Source organism: Chanos chanos, chromosome 10 (assembly GCF_902362185.1).
Source record: "Chanos chanos chromosome 10, fChaCha1.1, whole genome shotgun sequence".
In the NCBI taxonomy this organism is placed as follows: domain Eukaryota; kingdom Metazoa; phylum Chordata; class Actinopteri; order Gonorynchiformes; family Chanidae; genus Chanos; species Chanos chanos.
In genome coordinates, this window is record NC_044504.1 from 16,052,579 (window position 1) to 16,075,706 (window position 23,128).

Below are 23,128 nucleotides of genomic sequence, written 5' to 3' on the forward strand. Positions count from 1 at the left end.
TCGGTTGGCAGCGGACTTCTTTTCAACTCTTGGAAAGACTAATAGTCCAGAATCTTGAGAGCGAAGGGTGTGAGGTGGGTTATAGGGTGTAATTAAGTCAGACAGGTAGGAAGGCACAAGCCCATGTAAAATTTTATATGTTAATAAGAGGACCTTAAAATCTGCCCTTGCATGAATTGGGAGCCAATGAAGGGAAGCCAGGACATGGGTAATGTGATCAAACTTCTTCATTCTGGTCACAATTCTAGCAGCAGCATTCTGGACCAGCTGAAGACTATTGGTACTAGAGGCAGGCAGGCCAGAGCAAAGGACATTGTAGTAATCGAGGTGAGACGTGATGTGACGAATGCGTGAACAATGGTTTCTGCATCAGCCATACTTAGAAAGGGCCTAATTTTAGCAATGTTACGGAGGTGATAAAATGCAGTTTTGGTTGTGTTCTTGATATGAGTGACTAGCAAGAGACTAGAGTCAAAAATCACAAGGTTTTTAGCTGAAGAGTTTTGAGAGATGGTGCAGTTGTCAAAATTTAGGGTAAGATCACTAAAAAGATGCTTATGCGTAGAGGGACCAATGACCAGCATTTCAGTCTTGCCTGTGTTAAGCATCAGGAAATTTGAAGACATCCAACCCTTAATAGCACAAAGACGTGCCTCAAGGTTAGCCAATTCAGAGCGGTCATTGTGCTGGATAGGTAAGAAAATCTGAGTATCATCAGCATAAGAATGGAAGTTAATGTTGTAACTATGAATAATGTCACCCAAAGGGAGCATGTAAATAGAGAATAGAAGAGGGCCAAGGACTGATGCCTGAGGAACATCATAGTTAAGCTTACGGTATTCAGAGGTCACATTATTATAGTGGACACACTGCTTTCTCTCAGAGAGATAAGATTTAAACCAAGAGAGCGCCAGGCCACTAATGCCAATTTGGTTTTCCAGGCGCTTTAACAATATAGTGTGATCGATTAAAAAAAAAAAAGACAGTGTCTAATGGTACAAGAGCAGAAATCAGCTACAGAATTGCCAATGTCTGACAGGGAAAAGAGGGAGAACAGGCTGTACGAGTGTTTTAAAACAGCACCAGGGTGAGTGACATCGCTTGTAGGCAATCAACAGGTGCGTTCCATGCCTCTGTTTGACCTGAGGGGGGAAAGGAAAGAGACAGCGGGAGAAGTGAAGGGGGTGTGACAGGGAAGCTTCCAGAATTCAGACGAGGCTGTAGTATTTTAAACCGTCTTAATCTTTGTGTTCCCGTTTTCTCAGCTGACATCTCCATTCTCCTACAGCGAAGACAGCTTGACAGACCAGGCAGGATATTAATACTATGATACTAATAATATATGATATTACCGACTCCAATATCATCAGATCCCTTTATGGAATCACAAAGAAAGGTTTATGTTTTTTTTGTTGTTTTTATTTTCGCTGTTTTTCACATCTCAATTACTAAATATAGCATAAATAAATTAAAAAAAAAACAATATAGTGTGATCGACCGTGTCAAATGCTGCACTCAGATCAAGCAGAATAAGAATAGAAGTAGCACCAGCATCCATGGCTAATAAAAGATCATTAGTTATTCTAGTAAGCGTGGTTTCAGTAGAGTGAAAACACCTGAAGCCTGACTGAAATATTTCAAACAGACTGTTAGAGGACATGGGCTATCAGCTGAGCAGCTACAATTTTTTCAAGTATTTATGAAAGAAACAGGAGATTAGAGATCGGCCTATAATTACTTAAGGCTTCAGGGTCAAGGTTCGTTTTTTTAATAAAGGCCTGATCACGGCTGTTTTAAAAGAGGAGGGTACAACACCAGATTTAAGTGACATATTTAGAGTGTTTAAGATTGTTGGGCCGAGAATCGAGAAAAGCTCTATGCAAAGTTTAGCAGGTAGGGGATCAAGGAGGCAAGAAGCTGGTTTAGCAGAGTGCACCAATTTGGACAGCGCGTCTAGAGAGATAAAGTTAAATTGAGTTAAAGGGTGCACATCCTGACTAATCTTAGGCGCAGTAACGGAGAGCGTGCAGGCAGTCTGATTTAATCAATTAATTTGAATATTACGATGGATTAAGTCTATTTATTGCGAGAAAAATTCAACAAAATCATTTGCTAGATTGAGGGGAGCGATTCTGGGTAAGTTTAGATATTGTATCAAATAGGAACTTGGGGTTATTTTTGTTAACATTAATTATTTTCGAGTAATACGCGGATCTGGCTTTGTAGAGAGCATGTTTATAATCTATCAGGCTGTCGTGCCATGCAAGGCGGAAAACCTCTCGTTTGGTTGCCCGCCAGTTTCGTTCCAATTTCCTACACACCTGCTTCAGCGCGCGGGTTTCATTATTAAACCAAGGTGTTAAGTGTTTACGCCTATTTTTTATAGTTAATGGTGCTACCATATCTAGTACATCACGAAGGGTAGAATTTATGCTGTCCGTCAAGTCGTTCAAAGATCTTTGCTGATCATTGAAAGAGTTGAGAGCAGTAGGAAGTAGATCAGCGAGCGCAGCATATACATATACATATATATATATATATATATATATATATATATATATATATATATATATATATACACATCATACCATGGCTCTTATGGCAACAATGAAAAAATATGGGAGTAAAAAAACTGGGAACTGTTTCTATGGAGCAAACAAGTTGAAGAAGCCCTCAGAGAGACTACAGAGTGATTATGATTATGACTATGTTAACCTTCGAGTGACATTTTGACTGGTGGTGGAGTGGATGAGGACAAGGGGGCTGTGTAACCTAGTAACAGAGCATGGGAAATACACCTTCATCTTTCAGTGCTTGCATCCCTTTCAAAGCAAGTAAACTCTGTAGTCTTCCTTGCATGAGTTTCAGCAAGAGAATGATAAAGAGAAAAAAGAGAGAAAAAGAAGGAATATTGGCTTTAAAAGATATTGTCTGATTTCAACCATCATTATTATGATGAAGAGGTTGAAAATACACTCTGATATTGGGCGGGGCCAGGTCAGGTGCCATTACATGAGCTGGGCACCTTTTCTTGAGGATCTCACTGGTTTCCATTTCAGCTAGAAGTACATTCTGGAAGTTATCTGAAAGCAGGGAAAAGGAATGAAGTTTTGCAACTTGGCCAACACAAAACAAATTACAGCAATAAAATTCCGAATGTGTCTGTGAAGTTATCAACATTCAAGCTATATTAGAATGCCAGTGAAACTCTACTCAATATGAGTTACCGTCTCAAAGAGGTCAAAAGAGTCACAAATGTGCTTTAGAGCACTCCATTTAATGTACTGGCATGTAGTGCTATGTGGACTACTATTATGAAATATTTACTATGGAAAAGCTTATTATTAATAAGATTACTGTAACCCCTTTAGCTAATGCTTCAAAACAGGATCAGAATTTAGCAGCTTTTATGTGCTAAGCAAAAACATAACAAACGATACCACTATTAGAATCCTTAGCACGGCTCTTTGTGAGCTCATGGAATGGCAACTGAAAGCTTTGATTCACTTCACCTGTGAATTGAAAGAGACATTAAGTCATTTAAGTTAAATAAAGCCCCAATCACCTCTCACAAATGAGCTGACCTGTATATTTGTGTTTCTGAACTATAAAAGATGTAGAAAAGCAATCATCTTCTTTTCAATTCCCAAGCCAAACAACAGAAGTATGGGTAATTTGTTTAAACTTTCAAATTTAACAGAAATTGTACAAGTTTTCACAATTTCTTCCATGCTAACAATGAAATTTGATCCATTTTCATGTTATCTGGATTAAGTGGATTGTTAAGTGGATATTCATTTCAGTCACCTTGACTGCAGGCTTAGCATTCAGGCTACAGACACTAGCACTGAGAAGGTCTCACCTCATACCGATGACTTGGTCCAGTCAGTGCCATCCAGGTATGTTATATGAATTACACATTCCTTGAAGCTTATTCTGAGAGAGAGAGAGAGAGAGAGAGAGAGAGGACAATGATCAAAACAATTATAATCACACAGGATTAATAATAAATATTTGACACAGACAAGGGATAGGAAAAGGATGCTCTGAATAACACATTGATCCTTGACTTGGCTTGAATTTTTTTATGGGTCTAGAATTTCAGAAACAAGTTGTGAGGCATATCTCAGTGATCATGGTGTCAGGCTAACATGCACATTTATTAATAACGTTACCTTTTAATAATTTAGTTTGAATTAAAGTTGTGGCAAAACAATGGAATCTTGTTACAATGAAAGCTCATTGTTTTGTGTCTGTTACACATTTATATGGCACCAATCTGAGTATATTATGTCTACAGAAACATCAACTTGTTTCTGACATTCTTCTGCCATAGAATGTCATCATATATAGATATTGTTGAAGGAGGAAAATTCTTTCTTGTAAAGATAATTTGGTTTAGAAAGACCTATTTGTTTAACTGGAACTAGGATGAGCTGTGTCTATGAATGTGTGCGTGTGTAGGTGTAGGTGTGGGTGTGGAGGAGAGGTAGAAAGTGCTTGGGTGTGCCTATTTTTCAAGTAGTGCTCAGACAATCAGGTTCTGGTTATGCTTACTTTACTTACAGTGGCAGGCTGAAACCCAGGCTTATGTGGGATGGATCTCCACTGTAGTCACTGGATGTCTTTTGACCCCAATGAGGCAAAAAACTGCTCTACCTCAAGACTAAAAAAAGGTAAACAGACAAACAGAAAAGCAAACAAACAAACAAACACAGACACACACACAGACACAAACACACACACACCCATGCGCACGCATACACACACAAACACAGAAAAACTCCCTTTCACAGTTTCGTGGCAATTATAAGCATCTCTTAGCACAACATGGCAGCAATACTATCTGGCTGCCATTAAAGAAAAGCAATATTAGAAAAGCGATGGTAAAAAGTTGAGCCCCCTTTGAGTCTCTTGAGATATAACACCACATTGTTACTAAGGCTGTAATCCATGTAGTCAGCCAGTGTGACTGCTCTTCCCATCATCCTCAGTGGGTTCAGTGGGAGCTAATCTAGGGACAAAAAGTATTATGATTTGTCAGCAGCAAAGTTCATATGCTTCGTAAAGGATACAGAAGTCTCTCAGAAAGTATTTTTCACTGAGTCATGTACTTTGTGAGAGACTATATTTAAAGTAATTCACTGATGCTTGTCACCACAACTGTGCACAAGGCCCAAATTAATTCACACAACTGTTAAACCCCCACTGTGTAAAATACCTGTTAGCATGTTAATATGCTATAAAACATAATGGCAGTAAAACCCTTACTATCTGACCAAGTATTAAAACAATGTTGCAGCAGTCATTTTCTAGAGCAGTGGCACTTTCTGTTGAAGTTTCTTATTGAACTGTAAGCCCACAGAGATATCATTTTTGAATCTGGGGGCTTTGCAGACAGACAGGAAACTAAAACATTACAAACTGTTGAGCAAAGTTTAAGAATCGGGATTAAATGCTTTAGTCAGTTGGACAAAATGACTATCTGGAGGATAAACAAAGTCAAGTAAGTGAAATATCAAAGGGTCAAAGGACCAATTTTGTAAGATACAAACTGAGAATGACTGAGAGACTGTGTATAGTGTATTGTGGCATGTGTAATATTGGAAGTAAAGCAAGTGAAGGGTAACATGGCTGGGGGCGGTTAACAGAACGTCACCAATTAGCTCTAGTAGCACAGAGTTGTTATATGGCATGACAAGGGGGAAGACAGAAGTTCAAAGGTGTACAACCTTTAAGATCACCAAATTACTGTGTCAGGTCACGAGGCGTTGCACTGTTACTTACAAAGACCCGAAAAAGAGGAGGAATTGCTATAGTTTGTTTATGAGCTACACAAACAATGGTCTTAAGATTAGATATTATGCCTTGTGGATTATGCTAACAGCCCAGACTGTTTGGAGATTCTGCCTCCCTAGTATCACGTTTATAAGTGCTGACGGTTCCAATTCATATTTATCAAGTGGCATTTTGTCCACTAACACGGGCTCCACCTCCAAATAGAGAATGTGAAGGTTGGACAGAAACACACACACACATGCCCACATGCGCACCTGCCCGTGCGCACACACACACTCATGCACGCATGCATGCACGCACACACGCATGCACGAAATACACATAAGCATCACACACCAAAAAGGTTTCAAACTAAGGACAGCACAGGATACTCATAATGCCTTAGTAAGCAAACACTGAAGAAAAGCACATGCATATACAAAACACATCACACAATTTTAAGTAGGGGGGCTCTGATCAGCCCAGAAGCCCTCCGGCATGGGCAGAGGCACTCAGTAATGCCTGTTTGAGTGTTGGGCAGAGGATAGATCAATTATGGCAACTGTGCCAGCATTGAGGATGAGGGCCAACTGAAATATCAGAGACACAGAAGTAAACGAGAGAAAAAAGAGTAGGTGTTTATCCTTCTACAAAAACTACTTACTGTATAAAATGACCTTAATTAGACAGCTTTACAATAAATCGTGCTTCAAAGACTGGGTTTTTACTTTTACTTTTTCCTTCTTTTATCCAGTAAAGATCATTAAGAAACACATGGAAATCAGAGATGAAATACAAGTCCAGCCATCTATTTTGTTTTACAACAAACAATAATCTAATCTTTCCATTCACCATTACATACCCTCCAACAGTGGAGGTTCTGGCCCTCTCCTCTGAAGCAGAGACATCAGGGATTATTTGCGCATTTGCTGGCAGAACACCGTGTATAAACGGGCTACAGGGTTAGTGCAAAAGAATGTGTGTGTGTGTGTGTGTGTGTGTGTGAGTGAGAGAGACAGAGGGAGAGAGAGTCACATGCAGGTAGTTCCACTGTCCTCCAAACATGTCTGTTATTCAGAAGCTTTAATCAGTAGACAACTGTTTTTTTTCTCATTACAATCAGTGTCTCAGCTTCTGTCACCATGTAAACAGAATCACCAGAGCTAAAAGCTAGTCCCTCAGAGATTAAAGAGCATTGACTAGTAATAATGAATAATGGAATGCTCATACATACTGTATAAACACACAAAGAAAAACACAAACCCATACTAACACATGATGCAGCTCACCTCCTGTGGCCTCACACACAGGTGTAACAGAGGAGTAATCAGATAGAAGTTGTCCCATTGGCTTGGCTTCAGGGTAGGTGTGGCCTGGAATCTGAAACACCAATGAGAAGAGGTACTGGTCCCAGCAGAATGGCACTGCTGTCAACTTACTACACGGCGGCAGGCTTGTCATGGGCAGATCCAGCTGATGTAAACAAGGGAGAGACCTGTGTGGTCAGAATGTGATGTAAAAGAGTATTATATTTATTAATACATATCCTAGACAGTCAGTAAGCAATTATGAGTAATTACATGTGTAATTTTCACATGGTATTAATAGCATTAGTTATATAGGATTACCCTGATACTCATGACACTTTGGTCCTGTTTTTAGTGTTATGCTACTTTAGTACAAATAAATTAGAGGTGGCTTAGTTGTCAGTCATACTAGGGACACAAGAGACACTAGAGCACTAAAAACGAGAGCATAAAACAGTACGGGTTTACTACTGTTATTTCTACTACTACTACTAATTCTCATACAACAACAACAACTACTACCACTACTGCTACTACTACTACTAGGCCTAATTGCATTGTTTGCATGAGACGTCATAGACCCTAATATCAGAACTGGAGGTGGAGAGTGTCAGTAAAAAGTTACACTGCTTCATGGTTCATATGTAAGAGCTCAAAACCATTATAATTATATAATTTAAACAAAAGGGGTCATATGCTATGGGGGCACGTAATCACTCACTTTGGTCCAAGTTAGGGCTACTTCTGTTTTGTTGACGTTTTACCTGTCCATACTTTCAACCCCGCATACTAATCTGTTCAAGTTAAAAAAAAAATCCGTAGCAGTCTTAAGAATCTGACCAATGGTGACAGCTCGACTGTTCTGAGATTTGCTTCATCTGTCACTAACGTGTCATCGTTATCTGTCAAACCAGCCTTACAGCACGTGGTACCACAGGCAGGCACACAAACATCCTAAAAACTTCCAAACTTCCTAATGAAATTCCTCTACTCCGACAGTACCTTTTAAGCAGATCAAGCCAAACTTTAGCGGACTAAATTTAATAAGTATTACTTTGTTACAGTCAGTCCATCTAAAGACATCAGCATATATCGACCGCCTTTGCACGCTGGACCTCTGCTCCTATGTCGTGGAGACAAGAAACACGAATCACTTCTAGACTCAGCTGACCATCGTCAAAGAGCGATCGAGAAAGGGAGTCCCATGGAGGACCCTGCGTAGTGTGAAACAGTGTAACTACCTCGAAGAATGCGTCACCTGCACCGTTGGCTATATTCAAATAGGTGATGAGATGGGTGCGCTGGTTAACAGAGGCCGGTCAAACCAATTCTCAAAATAAAACCCAAACAGTTGTTCGTTTCCTCTTGCTTCTGACGCCTCTCAGTTAACCAGTTTCTCCCTGAAGTTGTAGCTAGTTCATACAAATATACGTTTGTCTGCTTAAGATAATTTCAGACTATATTTAATTTCCAAGTCGATTAAATGGGCAGTTCATTTTGTAATGAATAGTTTTCATACACTTTAGGCATTTAGAACTCATTTAGCGTCACGATTCATTCATATTGCAGTGCCGCAGGGCCTTTGGTGTTCTTTTAATGTGACTTTATGCTTCTACTACTGTTTCTACTTCTTTATGTGTACGTTACTTGAACTGTTTGAGTAAACCGTCGTATCCCTATGAGCATTTGACAAGTGGAGACGTGGCAGCCCTTGGTAGTCTTCACTTGCGCAACACGTTTTTCTTAAAACGAAGAAGAAAAGAAAAGGGGGTGGGGGCTTTGTGAAGACTTTTATTGTTAACACAAAAATGCCAAAATTTACGAGCAAGATTGGGGTTAGAATAAACTGTTAATAATCTTTAGTTACAGTAAGAGGGATTTCAGTTAAATCCCCTAAAGAGTACAGAGGCAAGCATGTGTGTCTTTGCCTGACATGTAAAGCTTTCACTAATAGACATTCACAATGAGCTAAGCTCTAGATAGCATTAGTCAGTTTGTTACCATTTACTTTGTCAGACTAAAGACCAAATGAAATGAGAGCCCCCTGTAATAACATCATTTTTTATGTCACTCATGAAAAGCTGAATTCCATTGCTATAGTGAAATGGAAAGACTGCTTTATAACGTGCGTCTGCCCAAGGGTGTACTGTGTGCAATATGTGACTTTTAGAGCAGTTTGTGGGAAGGTGAAAACAGAAATGCTGAAAACACGCTTCTGAGTTTTGGGCAACAAAAAAGAAAAATTAATATTATTTCATGTCTGTACGCTGAAAGATATTATAATTGTGGTAATGTACAGATTTGTGTTGTCTTTGTGTATGTAGCAAAGGAAATCCATCCAACTGCCCACACTCCATCTAAACTATAAACCTATGCAAACCTGTGTGAAGGCAGTTAGATACAAGTGTTTTCTGTGTGTTCACTTTACTGTAATGGTGTTACTGTGTTAACCTGTTACCCTGTTTAAATGCAGTGATGGCACTGCCTGCTCTTTCTTCACAAAGCTACTTAGATGTCTTTGTTTGAGTGTAAACACACACACACACACACATACACACACACACACACACACACACACAAACTCAAAAGAATAAGAATATCCGATACACAGCTTTAAAATTAGGCCAGTGGTGTTGCGTGCATGTTTGTGGTGAATTTGTGCTGTTGCTGCAGCTTCATAATTACATGTTGTTAGTCTGTTAGCCCAAATCAGCAACATTCCTGGTGCGGGCCACAAAAACCTCCGCTGGTTTTAAACACAGTGGTGACGGCCTGTTCACCTGGTCTGGAAACACTTAAAGATCGCAAAACCTCATTAATGTATGTCCCATACTGTGTTGCATGCTGTTGGGTAACCCTTAGCTCTTTTGAAAGCGCACCACCAGCACTGTGACTGATACCAGACAACATGCATTTACACACTCATGCACTCAATCTACTGATGACTGATGTCAAGTTTTTAAAATATCAATGACGACCTCACATTCAGAGAGAGAGAGAGAGAGAGAGAGAGAGAGAGAGAGAGAGAGAGAGTGAAAAGGGAAAGGGAGAAATGCCGCAGTTTTGCTGAAAAGCAGAAAAGCAGTTTTTGGAGGAGAGGCAGTTGACGTGGCAGAGAGGAAATGGGTTCAATATGATGTTTGAGAGGGAAGGGGAGAATGGGGAGAGGGGAGAAGAAAGGGAGGGGGGGGTGCAGAGAGAAGGAGAGGATGAGGAGGCGGATGGGAGGGGGGCATATGTAGGTTATGGTAGGGGAAGTGAGCATAAAAGACGAAAGTGGAAAGGTAGAATTTTTTGTTTGAGATGGGGTTTTGTGTGTTCAGTGGTTTGGACTGAAGGGAGTTTTGTGTGGGGAAATAAAACACTCAAAGTGTGGTTAAAATAATTTTGCCAAACAGCCTATTTTCACTCTCTAACAGTCAAACCTTGATTGAAATGACCATCTGTAAATCAGGCATGGCATAACAAATTCATAATAATACGAGCAGAACCAAAATGTTAACAATATAACATGATATTCACCATGGGACTGAAACATGTGGGCACAGTCAGAGGGTAGGCACATTTACACACACACACACACACACCACACACACACACACACACACACACACACACACACACACACACACACACACCTTCTTGTAGGGCAATATTTTACAAAGTTTCTCCTTGAGTCTTTCCAGTGCCTGAGTCTAACTCACACCAACAGCTCTCATGGATCCCAGAGTCCCCTGCTTCCTCCGGACTTGCATTCCTCTGGCTGCAGCTGTCCCAAAGCTACTGCTAGCATGGGAGGGGAACATGCAGAGCGAGAATATGAAAACAAAACTGAGTCACTTGGGCTGATCACCAAAAGAGCTGATCGTTTTACGATGGAATGGATCATAGTTCATCATCACCAACAGCACCAATCAGTACTGCAATGGATCATCATCAGATAGGTCTAAATATTAAGAAAACTAATCATTGTTCAGCAACGTTTCTTTTCATGCCAAATATTCTTATTTACGTGACTCATAAATGGGTGATGCCAACATGTACACTATCCACGCCACTCTGAGTTTATAAGAGCCAAAACCACATGTAACACGTGTTTTTGGATGTTCACAATACTTTTGACCTATTCATGTGAGATTACTCTAATGCAAATTAACGTGTGTCTACAGTAGTTGATCACTTATCACTTGTCTGATCTTTAATCTGTCAAAATTTCAAAACACCCTGAGCTCTCTCATATTTCAGTCATGTGTTGGGAAATATAATCCTAGTTTATATTCATGTTAATATTCAGCCTGGAAGCTGTCAGCTCTTCCTCTCTCTTTGTATTGGCAGCTTGTCTGAGCTGAATTGACATTGTACCATCTGATAATATCCATCGCTGTTGGATTTCTGTCAGAAAGATGTTTTTAATCTATAAAGAAGATGGTCCATTCCACTAAAGCAGTAAAAGCGTGGTCTGAGAGATGGTTACATTTAGAGTTTTTGGCCACGTTAAGACACAAATCACTCAAGAGTGTCAGGGAAGTGGACTTAAAACCCAGATGTCGACTTTCACTGTTGCTAAATGTGAGAAAACTGAAACACTAAGCCTGTGTGAGTGTGTGAGTTAGGTGAGATGCTAAATGGGATGCTAAATACTGTATATGTGAAGACCCAGCTTGATTTCTGTGTGTGTGTGTGTGTGTGTGTATGTTTCTGTGTATGAGCGTGTGTCTGATTTTTTTTTTCTTAGAAAAATGTGGGTTTTTTGTTACTGAATGTGTGTGTTTATATGTGTTCTGTTTGTGAAGACTTCAGCCTCTCCTCTCATATGTTTCTATTTAAGGTCAATGATGGGGGCGGAGACATGTATGATTGGCATCTATTTCCTCTCTCTCATTGCTTCGTTCCGCCTTCTAAGATTCCATTTATTTTCCAGAGGAAAATGTTCCTCTCGTTCACTTCTCTGCCTACAGCTCCCACTCTCCCTTTCTCATTGTCCTCATCCCTCCATCCCTGTCTCTATTTTCATCTCTCTCTCTCTTTCTCTCCCTTTTCCTACTCTCCCTTTGTAGTGTGGAGGAGATTTCTGTGTTTACTTTTGAGAGCTCTTTTTACCCTCTACACATACCTTTGTGGCACATTCTAGAATTAAGAAAGTATTTAAGGGGCAGTCTCTCTCTCTCTCCCTAAGCCTGAAAACTTGGCAAGGCATTTGGGCTTGCAGGATCCCCCTCTCCCCTGGAGCCTGTTGCTGGCTGGACTTCTAGGCTCACAGGATCTAGTTGATGGCCCAGCTGATCTCTGGATTCTTAGGATCATGCGCTGAGCTGAACCGGTCTGCTGCTTGGCTTTGGTGCCCTGGAGATTTGGCCCATGGCGCGTCGGGCACCGGGCGCCCGTGGACGGGGGGCAGCAGCGGGTAGCTGGCTGACCGCATGTTTTTTCCCATCATCCTCAGGACGGGAGAACAGGGAGGTCATGCTGCCGGAGGACTGCATGAACGTGTTTGTGGTGACAGCCAACTACAACAGACAGGAGAAAACGGAGATCAGCCTGAAGGCAGGTCAACGAGTGGAGGTTATTGAGAAGAATGAGAGTGGTGAGTCACTTTCTTTCTCAAACTCATTCTTTAACACAAACAAAGGGCTTACCCCCACTCATTCTTTCTCTCTCTCTCTCTTTCTCTGCTTCTGTTTATTTTTTACACATACAGTAATTAATACTTTGAGTCTGAAACCCAGGGTTGTGCTCAGTTTAAGCTAGCTTGTAAGAATATCATATTCTTTATGGGGTAAAGTATGCTGTTGTTGCATACTGTTGCACTAATAGCAGTAATAGCAATAGCTTTCGAATACATTGGTCTGACAAATACACAGCTTCTGAAATAGTGTTTCTTATTTCATATCTGGTCCTGTGTGTCAGTCAGCTGAAATGCCTCACTGGTTCTCAGAGTACTGCGCTGGTAAAGACGGAAGAAAGACAGCAGGCCTTCGTTTCCTCTCTCTCCAGGAGGGGAGTCAATCAGAAAGGCCCTGAGGTGATAGTAATGCCACATGGACCTCAAAAAGTGAGGGAGTGTGCAGGTGTGTGTGTGTGTGTGTGTGTGTGTGTGTGTGTAATAATCCTTGAGGTGTCAGTAAAACTGTAATGAGACTCAGATGCTGGTCTGAGATAGGTGTGAGTGTGTGTATGTGTGTGTGTGTGTGTGTGTGTGTATGTGTGTGTGTGTGTGTGTGTGTGTCTGTGCATACTTTGAGTAAAACCCAAGAGTTCTGAGGCCTGACAATGCTCAGTGGTATATAAGAGCTTCATGGAGTTTTTATAGTGACTGCTTCAGATCCTCACTGACTCTCACAGGGCCCTCAGACCTACACTCTGAAGAAGAACGACAAGAAGAAGAAGAAGCAGAAGAAGAGGAAGCAGAAGAAGAAGAAGAAGAAAAAGAAGAAGAAGAAGAAGAGGAAGAAGAAGAAGTATACTATTTTAATATATTTCTTGATTAGACAGTATGTACATTGGCAAATAACTAGTTCTGCCACCTCTGTCCTGCACCACCATTCTTCTTGTCAACATGAACTCTGTGCCATTACTAGACAGGAGAAGAAAAAGAAAAGAGATGGTTTTGTGTAAAGTTCTGTTTGTATTTGCCAAATATGATGATGATGTCTCTGCAATGGAGATAACAAATTCCCTTGTGATGCTTTTAGCATATATATATAATCGGGTATTAGAGAGCTGTAGGGAGGTGAATGACCTCTTAAAAGCTGAAGAGAATATGTCAGAGAGAGAGAGAAGAGAGGGAAAAAAACATCTGATGACGCAGATGAGCAAAAAAAGATGAGGCCTTTTTGTGCTGTGAAGGAGTTTGGCTGTGTGTATTTGCATTAGCAGATTTATGAGTTTTTGTAAAACAGAGTGTTCTGAGGCCAAAGTCCTGAGGCGCCAGCACTGCTGAAGGATGGAAAAAAGCAGGACAAGGATCTGAGCTTGCCACGAAGCAGTTGTTTTTTTTTTGTAATTAATAAAGTTTTGTATAGGCATGATCAGAAGCACAGGCAGTCCAATGCACTGCGGTGTGTATTCAGTATTTAAGCAGATGCAGAACTTTATTCCATTTTTTCAGCTGCATTTGACCTATATTTTGACCGGGTACTGTACAGTGCAGAGGCAGCAATGTGAAATAGTGTGTGTGATTGTGTGTGTGTGCGTGTGTGTGTGTGTGTGTGTGTGTGTGTGTGTGTGTGGACACATGGCACAGAGGGAATCTGGAAAAACCCTCTTCTTGCCAGAAGTAGTGGTCCAGGAAAGGAAAGCTGGGTTTTTATAATGTCTTAATGGATCCTCCAGAGTGACTGCCCAGCAGAGGAGCTGTGTGTGTGTGTGTGTGTGTGTGTGTGTGTGTGCTTGTGTGTGTGTGCGTGTGTGTGTGTGTGCGTGTGTGTTTGTGTGTGTATATGTGTGTGTGTGTGTGACAAAGGCATGCAGAGCCGTGCCAGTGGTCCAGATATGGGATAGCATTCGGTGGTGGATGGATAGTGGAAAATCAATCAACACAAGAATTCTCTGAGGGGGAAACCAGTGTGCCTCCACAGGCTTCAAAAGTAAAGTGGCCTTCCATACAAACAACATTTATTCTAATATTATCAAATATGCAGAAGTCTAGGCTTTTTTTTAGCAGAAAACATTTATTATAAATTTAAGCTCCATGAAAATAATTTTAAAATAAGATGAGAGACTATATCCAGTTTGTTTGATATTATTTATCTATTTTTGATTGTGAATTATCTATGATTGATTGTGTTTGCAGGCATAACATTGCAGCTGATCTAAGATTTTCTGTTTGTGAGTGTGTGTATGTGTGTGTGTGTGTGTGGGTGTGTGTGTGTGTGTGTGCGTGCGTGGGGGGGGAATGATAGATACACACATGTATACATGTACACAGACATACTATCATACACACAGAAAGGGAATAAAGAGAGAGAAAGGGAGGAAGGGAGCAGAAGAAGAAGGAGAGGGAAAGAGAAACTCCTCTCTTTCGCACTACTGATTACAGCCTAACTGAAGTTCATTTGTTTAGAATTTGTTTGTTGAGCGTATTACCCACTGATCTCTGCTGTGTTAGCCATGTGTTTTATATATGAGAGACATTTTGTGCTGAGTTTTTCTCTCTAGGTAAATGGCTCTGACCTCAACACTTTAATATACCGTTATAAAGTGTCTCAGCTGAGCTGGCATCTGCTCGTGTGTTTGTGTAGCTCTGCTCTGTGGGCCATACCCATGGAACACTTCCAGCTGTCTCAGTACACACTGTTGTGAGCTGGCCTTTCATGGAGCACAGGTGTGAGAAAGCTGTTTCAGAGCAGACTAATATCTGGGTTTTTCTTTCTAATTCTATGCTAGTTGTTGTACTTGTTTTGTGTGTATGTCATGTTAATTGGTTATTTTAGATTTGTGTTATTGTAATACTTGTCATGATTGTGTTATTGTATTGATTTATTGACGGTGAAGTTTTTTGAGAAGAATTTTTAGACACAACCTTATAACCCCTGCCTGTCCCAGTCTTGTGAGGCTCATGCCCTATCTACCCCTAGTTAGTATTAGCACAGTTACATATCAGCAGTCACTTCAACTTCAGCCTAATGAACTTATGATTGTAACTGTTATTGTGAATATTTGTATTATTGTTATGTAGATATTGTGATTATTCTGTTACAGTGATAATTGTGAATGTGATACAGTGACTGACCGTGTGGTTAGCTTGTGGTTTATGCTAGTTGCTTTGGTGGAGTTTGTGGCTCAGTGTTGGAGAGTGGTTATGTATTATGGTGCACCACTGTTGACAGCTTGTGATTATCATTGCACTTTTTCCTGATTTGTTGTTTTCAGATTTTAGCGCTTGAGGTTAGTTTGTGGTTTTGCTGTCACAGAGGCTGTGATTAGGCTGATGTATGACGTCTAAGTCATTTATAGTTTTGCAGGTTTTGTGATTGTGTTTAGTTCGTGGTTTTTTGGCGTTTGTTGTTCTGGTTAGTTAGTGTTTTTTGGTATTTGTAGTTGTGGTCGGTTAGTGTTTTTTTTTTTTTTTGGTGTTTGTAGTTGTGGTTAGTTAGTGTTTGTTGATGTTTATAGTTGTGGTTAGTTTGTGTTTTGGCGTTTGTTGTGGTGAGTTTGTGGTTTTGTAGTGTTTGTTGTTGCGGTTAGTTTGTGTTTTTGTGGTGTTTGTTGGTGTGGCTGGTTTGTGGTTTTGTGGTGTTTTTTTATTGTGGTTAGTTTGTGGTTTTGTGGTGTTTGTTGTTGTGGTTGGTTTGTGGTTTTGTGGTGTTTGTTGTTGTGGTGTTTTTTTTTTTATTGTGGTTAGTTTGTGGTTTTGTGGTGTTTGTTGTTGTGGTTAGTTTGTGGTTTTATAGTTTCAGCAGTTATTTGTGCCTTGTGATTGTTGTTTTTCATTTGTATGCTCACAGTTTGGGTTGCTTCGGTTGGTTTGTGTACTTGTAGTGTCAGTTGTTATGGTTAGTTTACTTACCTGCAGTGCTTTTTATTGTTGATAGTTTGTTGGCCAGTAGTGTTGGTTGTTGTGTTTGGTCTGTGGTATTGCTTTGTTGACCATTGTGGCTTATTTGTTGTATTGCAGTGTTACCACTTGAGGTTGCTTTGTTTACTCGCTGTAATAGTGGTTGTAGTTGATTTTTGTGGTTTTGTCCCACCAGTTTACATGATATTGTTTGACAGTTGTTATGGTATCAGTATATGTGATGTCATTTGGCTGTTGTAATGTTATTTGAATATATGATATCATTTGACAGCTGTAATGATATTGATGTACATATGGTATCGGTTGACAGTTGTGAAGATATGAGTATATATGATTTTGTGCAATAATATTACAGTTACAAATGACAAGACCTGTTAATGTGATCCTTGTGTTTTGCTAATGCATACATTTGCATGATGAGCATGTGTGTGTGTGTGTGTGTGCATGGACATGAACAGGGGCATTTCTGTATATGCGCCAGAGCCTGACGAGTTTTGCTGAAAGTGTGTCTTGTACCCTGGTGCCTTTGGGACATATGTTTTCAACATTAGTGTTTCTCTCTGGACTACCACGCCATGGCCAAAAATGTGGTTTTGATCAGTACCAAATAAATCACAGAGCGATGCCTAATTATGTTTTCCTACTTCGTCATCTTGAGCGTTACAGAAAAATATGTGCTAATGTTGACATATGATGTAAATGGAGCCAGAGATCAAGAGATCAGCCTTAAGCAATGATACAACAATTTTCAAATGATAAGTGAAATCAGTTAGGAATGTGAGAGAATGGGAGGGAAATCATTTACTGCTGATTTCTACTGATTTTCTCTTTTCCGAGGTCAACTTATTTTCTTTCTTTCTCTCTCTCTCTCTCTCTCTCTCTCTCTCTCTCTCTCTCTCTCTCTCTCTCTTTCCGTATGTGGGTCTTTATCTTTCTCTTTTTTCATGTGTGTCAGGCTGGTGGTTTGTGAGCACAGCAGAGGAGCAGGGATGGGTTCCAGCCACGTATCTGATCTCTCCCTGTGGCACGCGAGAGAGCCTTAAAGCATCCGGCTGTGGAGAGGGTAAGACACTGGAAACACAACTGAACAAGCCAATTTACTTCCACTCATGCAAAGCACAACTGCTCACACACATGCTAATCACACAAAAATCATCAGGCATTATTTGCAAACATAATACGCTACACACATTATGGTGTTACATGTGGTTCTTATACTGAAATAAATTTTTCCACACACTTTTTTTTTTTTTTTTTTTGTGAAGATCTCATTGATGTATAAGTGACTTGGATTTGATGGTCTAATCAGACAAATCAGTGGTTGGTACATAAGAACCAGGTGCTACCTTTTTAATTTTGAGTTGCATATCCATTCATGGATGCAGGTTCATATAAGTCTGTCTTATTTTCGTGCGTATTGAAGTAAATCTTTCTCCATGCTGTTTTTTTTTTTGCATAGGTATCATGTATTTATAATTAAGTGAAACCTGTGCAGGAATTAACCAGACTTCTGTTCACCTGCATGTATCAATGGAATGTGTATTTATCCAGGATTTAAAAATGATTATACCAGGAACAATAATTAAATGCACTGATCAATTGTAAATCATGAGTAAAACATAAACTGACATAGAGTTTTGAAACACTGTTCAGTAGAGCATAGAAAGAAAAGATAGAATGTGTAGAATGTGTGTTAAACTCATTGTATAGGTTTCAAATACTTATTGAACTACTCGTGAAGTGATTCTTTAAAATTGTTTTTGTGTTAGCATTTTGTTTCCTGAGACAGAGCTCTTACAGTATGTGTACCATACAGTCATATGCATAGGGATGACTATGTCACTAACAGCGCTGCTTGGAGAGCTGTATGTGCATGTGTTTTACAGTTTCAACAATAATATATTTTCCAGTCTCTGGTCCAAAACTGCATCATTTATTGTACACCTGGGTCCAACACACAGCTTGTTGTTCCTGGCAGAGAGAGAGAGAGAAAGAGAAAGAGAGAGAGAGAGAGGGAGAGACAATAATGCTGACTTTTGAAAATCCCTTCTGAAACTTCTGCAAACAATTTTATCATTTTTGCAGGCACTGCATGTTTTTGTTAAAAGGATCCCATGCTGTTGCAAAGAGCACACCCATACACACACACACACACACAAACACACACACGCATACCCATGCACACACACACACACACACATGCATACGCACACACACACTCACACACGCACGCACACGCACACACACACATACACACACACACACACACACACACTCACACGCACAAAGCTACACACTCCCTCACACACAAATATACAAACAGGACATCACGCATAAAAAAGCACAGCACACACAGACATATTTGAAACACACTACATAACTGTGAAGGCTCTCTTTTTCTTTCCCTCCCTTCCTCCCTCTTTCCCTCTCTCTCTCTGTGTGTCTGTCCTGTGTGCAGAAGGGTGGTATGAGGCGGTTCAGTCATACTCCGGTACTGGTCAGGATGAGATCAGCTTTGAGAGTGGGGTAATGGTCGAGGTCATCCAGAAGAATCTAGAGGGCTGGTGGTTTGTACGGTAACATCACATATTGAGATGCTTTGTTATCCTATCGAAGCATTTAATTCGTTTTAATCATTCCACATCAAGTATCCTTATTTCACTCTCTCCCCCTCTCTTTCTCACTTTCTCTTTTAGATACCAAGGAAAAGAAGGATGGGCTCCAGCCTCCTATTTGAGGAAGGTAGAGAAAGATGTTTGTGGAAGTGAACAGGCTGTTGCTGTGGAGACAGGTACACAGCCTATGCTGGGCCAGGTGGAGATCATAGGGAACCTAATGGAAATCAGTAACCTGTTGAATAAGAAGCCTGGGAATGACAGACACACGCACTCTGACACGCTGCCACGTGCCACTGAAACCACCACCCAAGAGGACACAGAAACAGAGTTCAACTCAGATGGCGAATTCAACACCGATGAATGCATTAACAACACAGACCCTGACAGAGACTCTTACACAAATGCAAGCACTAACCATACAACAGACACTAATGGGCTGGGGTCAGCTAGCGCGTGTACTAAGACAAGCATCAATTCATGTGATAACAATACAATCACAAACCCAAGCTCTAACAGAGACTCAAACACAAACAGTAGCAGAGGCTCTAATGCTGGCTCAGATGCTGCTTCAGACTCAGGGAGGAGTGCATGGTCTGTCACCGGCTCCATCGCGTCAAGGGGGAAAACCTTACCTGCCTCTCCAGCTGTTGCCCGCGTTGCACCACAGAGATACCACAGTGTGGAGAGTGGTAGGATTCTCAGATAGTTGCTTTTTATCCACTCTTGGTACTTAGGTGAAGTACTTATATAATTTTCATCTCTCTGCAGGTATCCCTACCCTTCGACAGAAGCCACCTCCACGTCGAGAGAACAGTCTGGTCAGTGTTTCATGTGACTCTGGCTTAATGTGCAGTTATAGTCTAATACGTGTGTTTAATGCAGTATTTTAGTGGCTCACTGAAGTAATCTCTTGCTCTTAACTCAGGGCTTCCAGCTGCCTCAGCCTCCAGAGCCCCCTAGTGTTGAGGCAGAGTACTACACCATAGCAGAGTTCCACTCGTGCCTATCAGATGGCATCAGTTTCAGTGGAGGACAGAAAGCTGATGTAAGACATAGTTTACTCTTTCTTACCATACAAAAGCTTCATAATGAATGAAGTTGCCTTAGTTCAAAGAGGAATGTAAAATGTTTAAGATGGTAAAATCAATTTTAGAGCTTCTGTCAGTGCAGAAAGTGTATATGTTTTTCACAGGTGATAGAGAAGAACTCAGGAGGATGGTGGTATGTCCAGATTGGGGAAAAGGAGGGATGGGCTCCTTGCTCATACATTGACAAGAGGAAAAAACCCACCCTGAATCGACGAACTAGCACCCTTACACGTCCCAAAGTCCCTCCCCCTGCGCCACCAGTCAAAAAGCAAGATTCAAAAGAGAGGGTTCGGCCCTCCAGCCTGGGAACAGAGGTTGCAGGAACTTACAGCCGACCTGTCTACGAGGAACCTGAGTATGACGTTCCATCTGTGGGCCTGGACTTGGACTGTGAGCTGGAGTTTCTGCCTGGAGACTCGTCATCCAAAGCTTCACCCAGTTCCTCTCTCTATAGTGCCTCCTTCACCACGGGAGAAGAGGAAGAGAGATGGGGAGATGAGGAAGAGGAGTGTATTTACATGAATGATGGGTTCAGGCCTGTTACTGAAAACCCAGAGTCTAGTGGAGACTCTGATACACCCAAGACAGCAAACTCCACTAGACCTGGTGCAAACAGGTCTCAAAGTGAATCTGAAGCTCCTATCTCTGAGCCCAACCCCCAGGGGAAACCCAAACAGTACAGACCCAAACATGCTGAGGGAGCCTGCTCAAAACCCAAACCTTCAGTGCGGCCCAAACCAGCCCTGACTAGAAGCTGCAGCACCGAACCGGATTTCACTTCCCTCAGGAGACAGCTGAAGCCCACAGCACAGCAGCACCGCAGTGGCCCCAGGGTCTCCAGAGAGGAAGACTCAGAAACTGCTTCCATCATTTCATCAGAGGACTCATTGGGCTCCCGCAGTACCTCCACGGACCTCTCTAGCACCTCCAAGAGCAGTCGTGGCGAGACCACAGAAGCTCAGAGTAACCTCTATCGCACCACAGCTGCCTATCAGCGTGGGGAGTCCTCTGAGATTAGTTTTCCTGCCAATGTAGAGGTAGAGGTTCTAGAGAAACAGGAGAGTGGTTGGTGGTTCATCCGTTGGGGGCTGGAGGAGGGCTGGGCACCCACATACTACCTGCAGCCGATCAAACAGCCCGAACCCGAGCACCCCAGACAGCGTGATCCAGAGGCCAATGGACAACCATGTGATGTCGCTGGCTCTGACTGGAACAACCACACTACTCAGGGCCATGTGAGTAAATCCAGTAGCCTGGAGAAGAATGAACAGCGGGTTCAGACTCTGAATAACATTAACCAGAACCCGGAAGGTGCCAAAAGCCCTGCAGCCCACAACAAACCTCCAGATCAACTGCAGTCAAAGAATGCGGTGAAGCAGCTGGCTGTCAAACCACAGGCTGTCCTTACTTCTTCGCACAGTTATACGGACACAGCTAACAGCACTGACTCACTGAGGAGGAATGACTTACAGACTGCCAGGGATGGCTTGTCTGGGAGCCTCAGACATGCCTCAAACCACACTCAGACCAGCTCCACCAACACCAGCAATACAGAGGGCTTGAGACGCACGGTCCCGGTCTCCATGGTGAAACCTAAACCCCACCTCATTCATAATAATCTCCGGGATGAGTATGTTTCCATAGCGGATTACTGCGGCGATGAAGAGACAATGGGCTTCCCAGCGGGCACCAGACTGGAGGTTCTGGAGCGGAATCCCAACGGGTGGTGGTACTGCCGGGTTCTGGATGGCGGAAAGACTCGGAAAGGCTGGGTACCCTCCAATTTCCTGGAGAGGAGGAGTTAATGTTGTACTATAATCCTGAAATGGAAGATTTTGACATAGTCAACTGGAAGTTTGCTGCTTCATGAGGCAACATGGGACTAGTGCTCATACATATATAAGTGACATGACATTCATGGAAGTTTTACAGTTCACATTAGAAGCTCATTTTAACTACAGAAATTTTTGTCTTTTACACAACTTTTATATCTGCGAAGCACCTTGAGATAACATTGTTGTGAAAGTGTGCTATACCAATGAAATGCATTATTATTATTATTATTATTATTATTATTGTTATTATTATTATTATTATAGAAGATAAATGTGTATCGAAACAATAACTTAGCTAGAAGGTGTAGGTCTACTGGGATGTGATAATTAATTAGTAATTTTTACCAAGGGTATTGATTCTAGCCCTTAAACTCAAATCCTGTCCAGTCTTTTCTAGACACTAGTAATTGATAATAATTAATAACCACTTGAACCAATTAGTGATTAATCGGTGTGACTGATTGGCTGCAGTGCCCTCACACTTAACTGTTGGCTAAGGGAAAAGCTGGCAAATTTTCAGTACCTGACCCTTGAGGATCATGATTTGAGTAGGCCTGATATAAACTGGCTACTCATTTATTCCCATTTACAGTCAAGTGCTCTTTCAATCTCAGTACGTCCCAGGAACATGCTTTGTCAGATATCCAAGATGGGGCTTGTGTTCAATCAGTTTAAAATATTTTGTTTCGTATGACTTTTACAGTTCTGTGTCATTAATTGCATTAATTGTTATGGGTTTAGAGGACAGGAATACTTTAAAATAGGTAAGTATAGAGCTGGTATGGTGCATATCCAGAGCATAAAATGTTAAATGTATTTTATATCCATTAGTTCAATTTTGCATGTCAGAATTCAAGTTGTGTAATGCCTGCTTATTTCTTCTAAATATTAATGGTCTTTGTGCATTCATTGTTGTATGTTGGTTATTTTTGTTTTCTACAACATATCACAGTAAAGTCAGTGCAATTCAGTTTAGCTTTTAATA

General features: G+C 41.2%; 1 protein-coding gene across 1 annotated transcript; it reads left to right on the forward strand.

Annotated features, from left to right (window-relative positions):
* Window positions 1-12,443: 12,443 nt before the first annotated feature.
* On the forward strand, window positions 12,444-22,113 carry sh3pxd2ab (SH3 and PX domains 2Ab). The gene is made up of 8 exons (XM_030787402.1): window positions 12,444-12,669; window positions 17,558-17,665; window positions 19,061-19,178; window positions 19,299-19,655; window positions 19,755-19,909; window positions 19,989-20,038; window positions 20,146-20,265; window positions 20,413-22,113. Exons 1-8 carry the CDS (start codon window positions 12,444-12,446, stop codon window positions 22,111-22,113), a joined length of 2,835 nt encoding a protein of 944 aa, XP_030643262.1.
* Window positions 22,114-23,128: the final 1,015 nt, after the last annotated feature.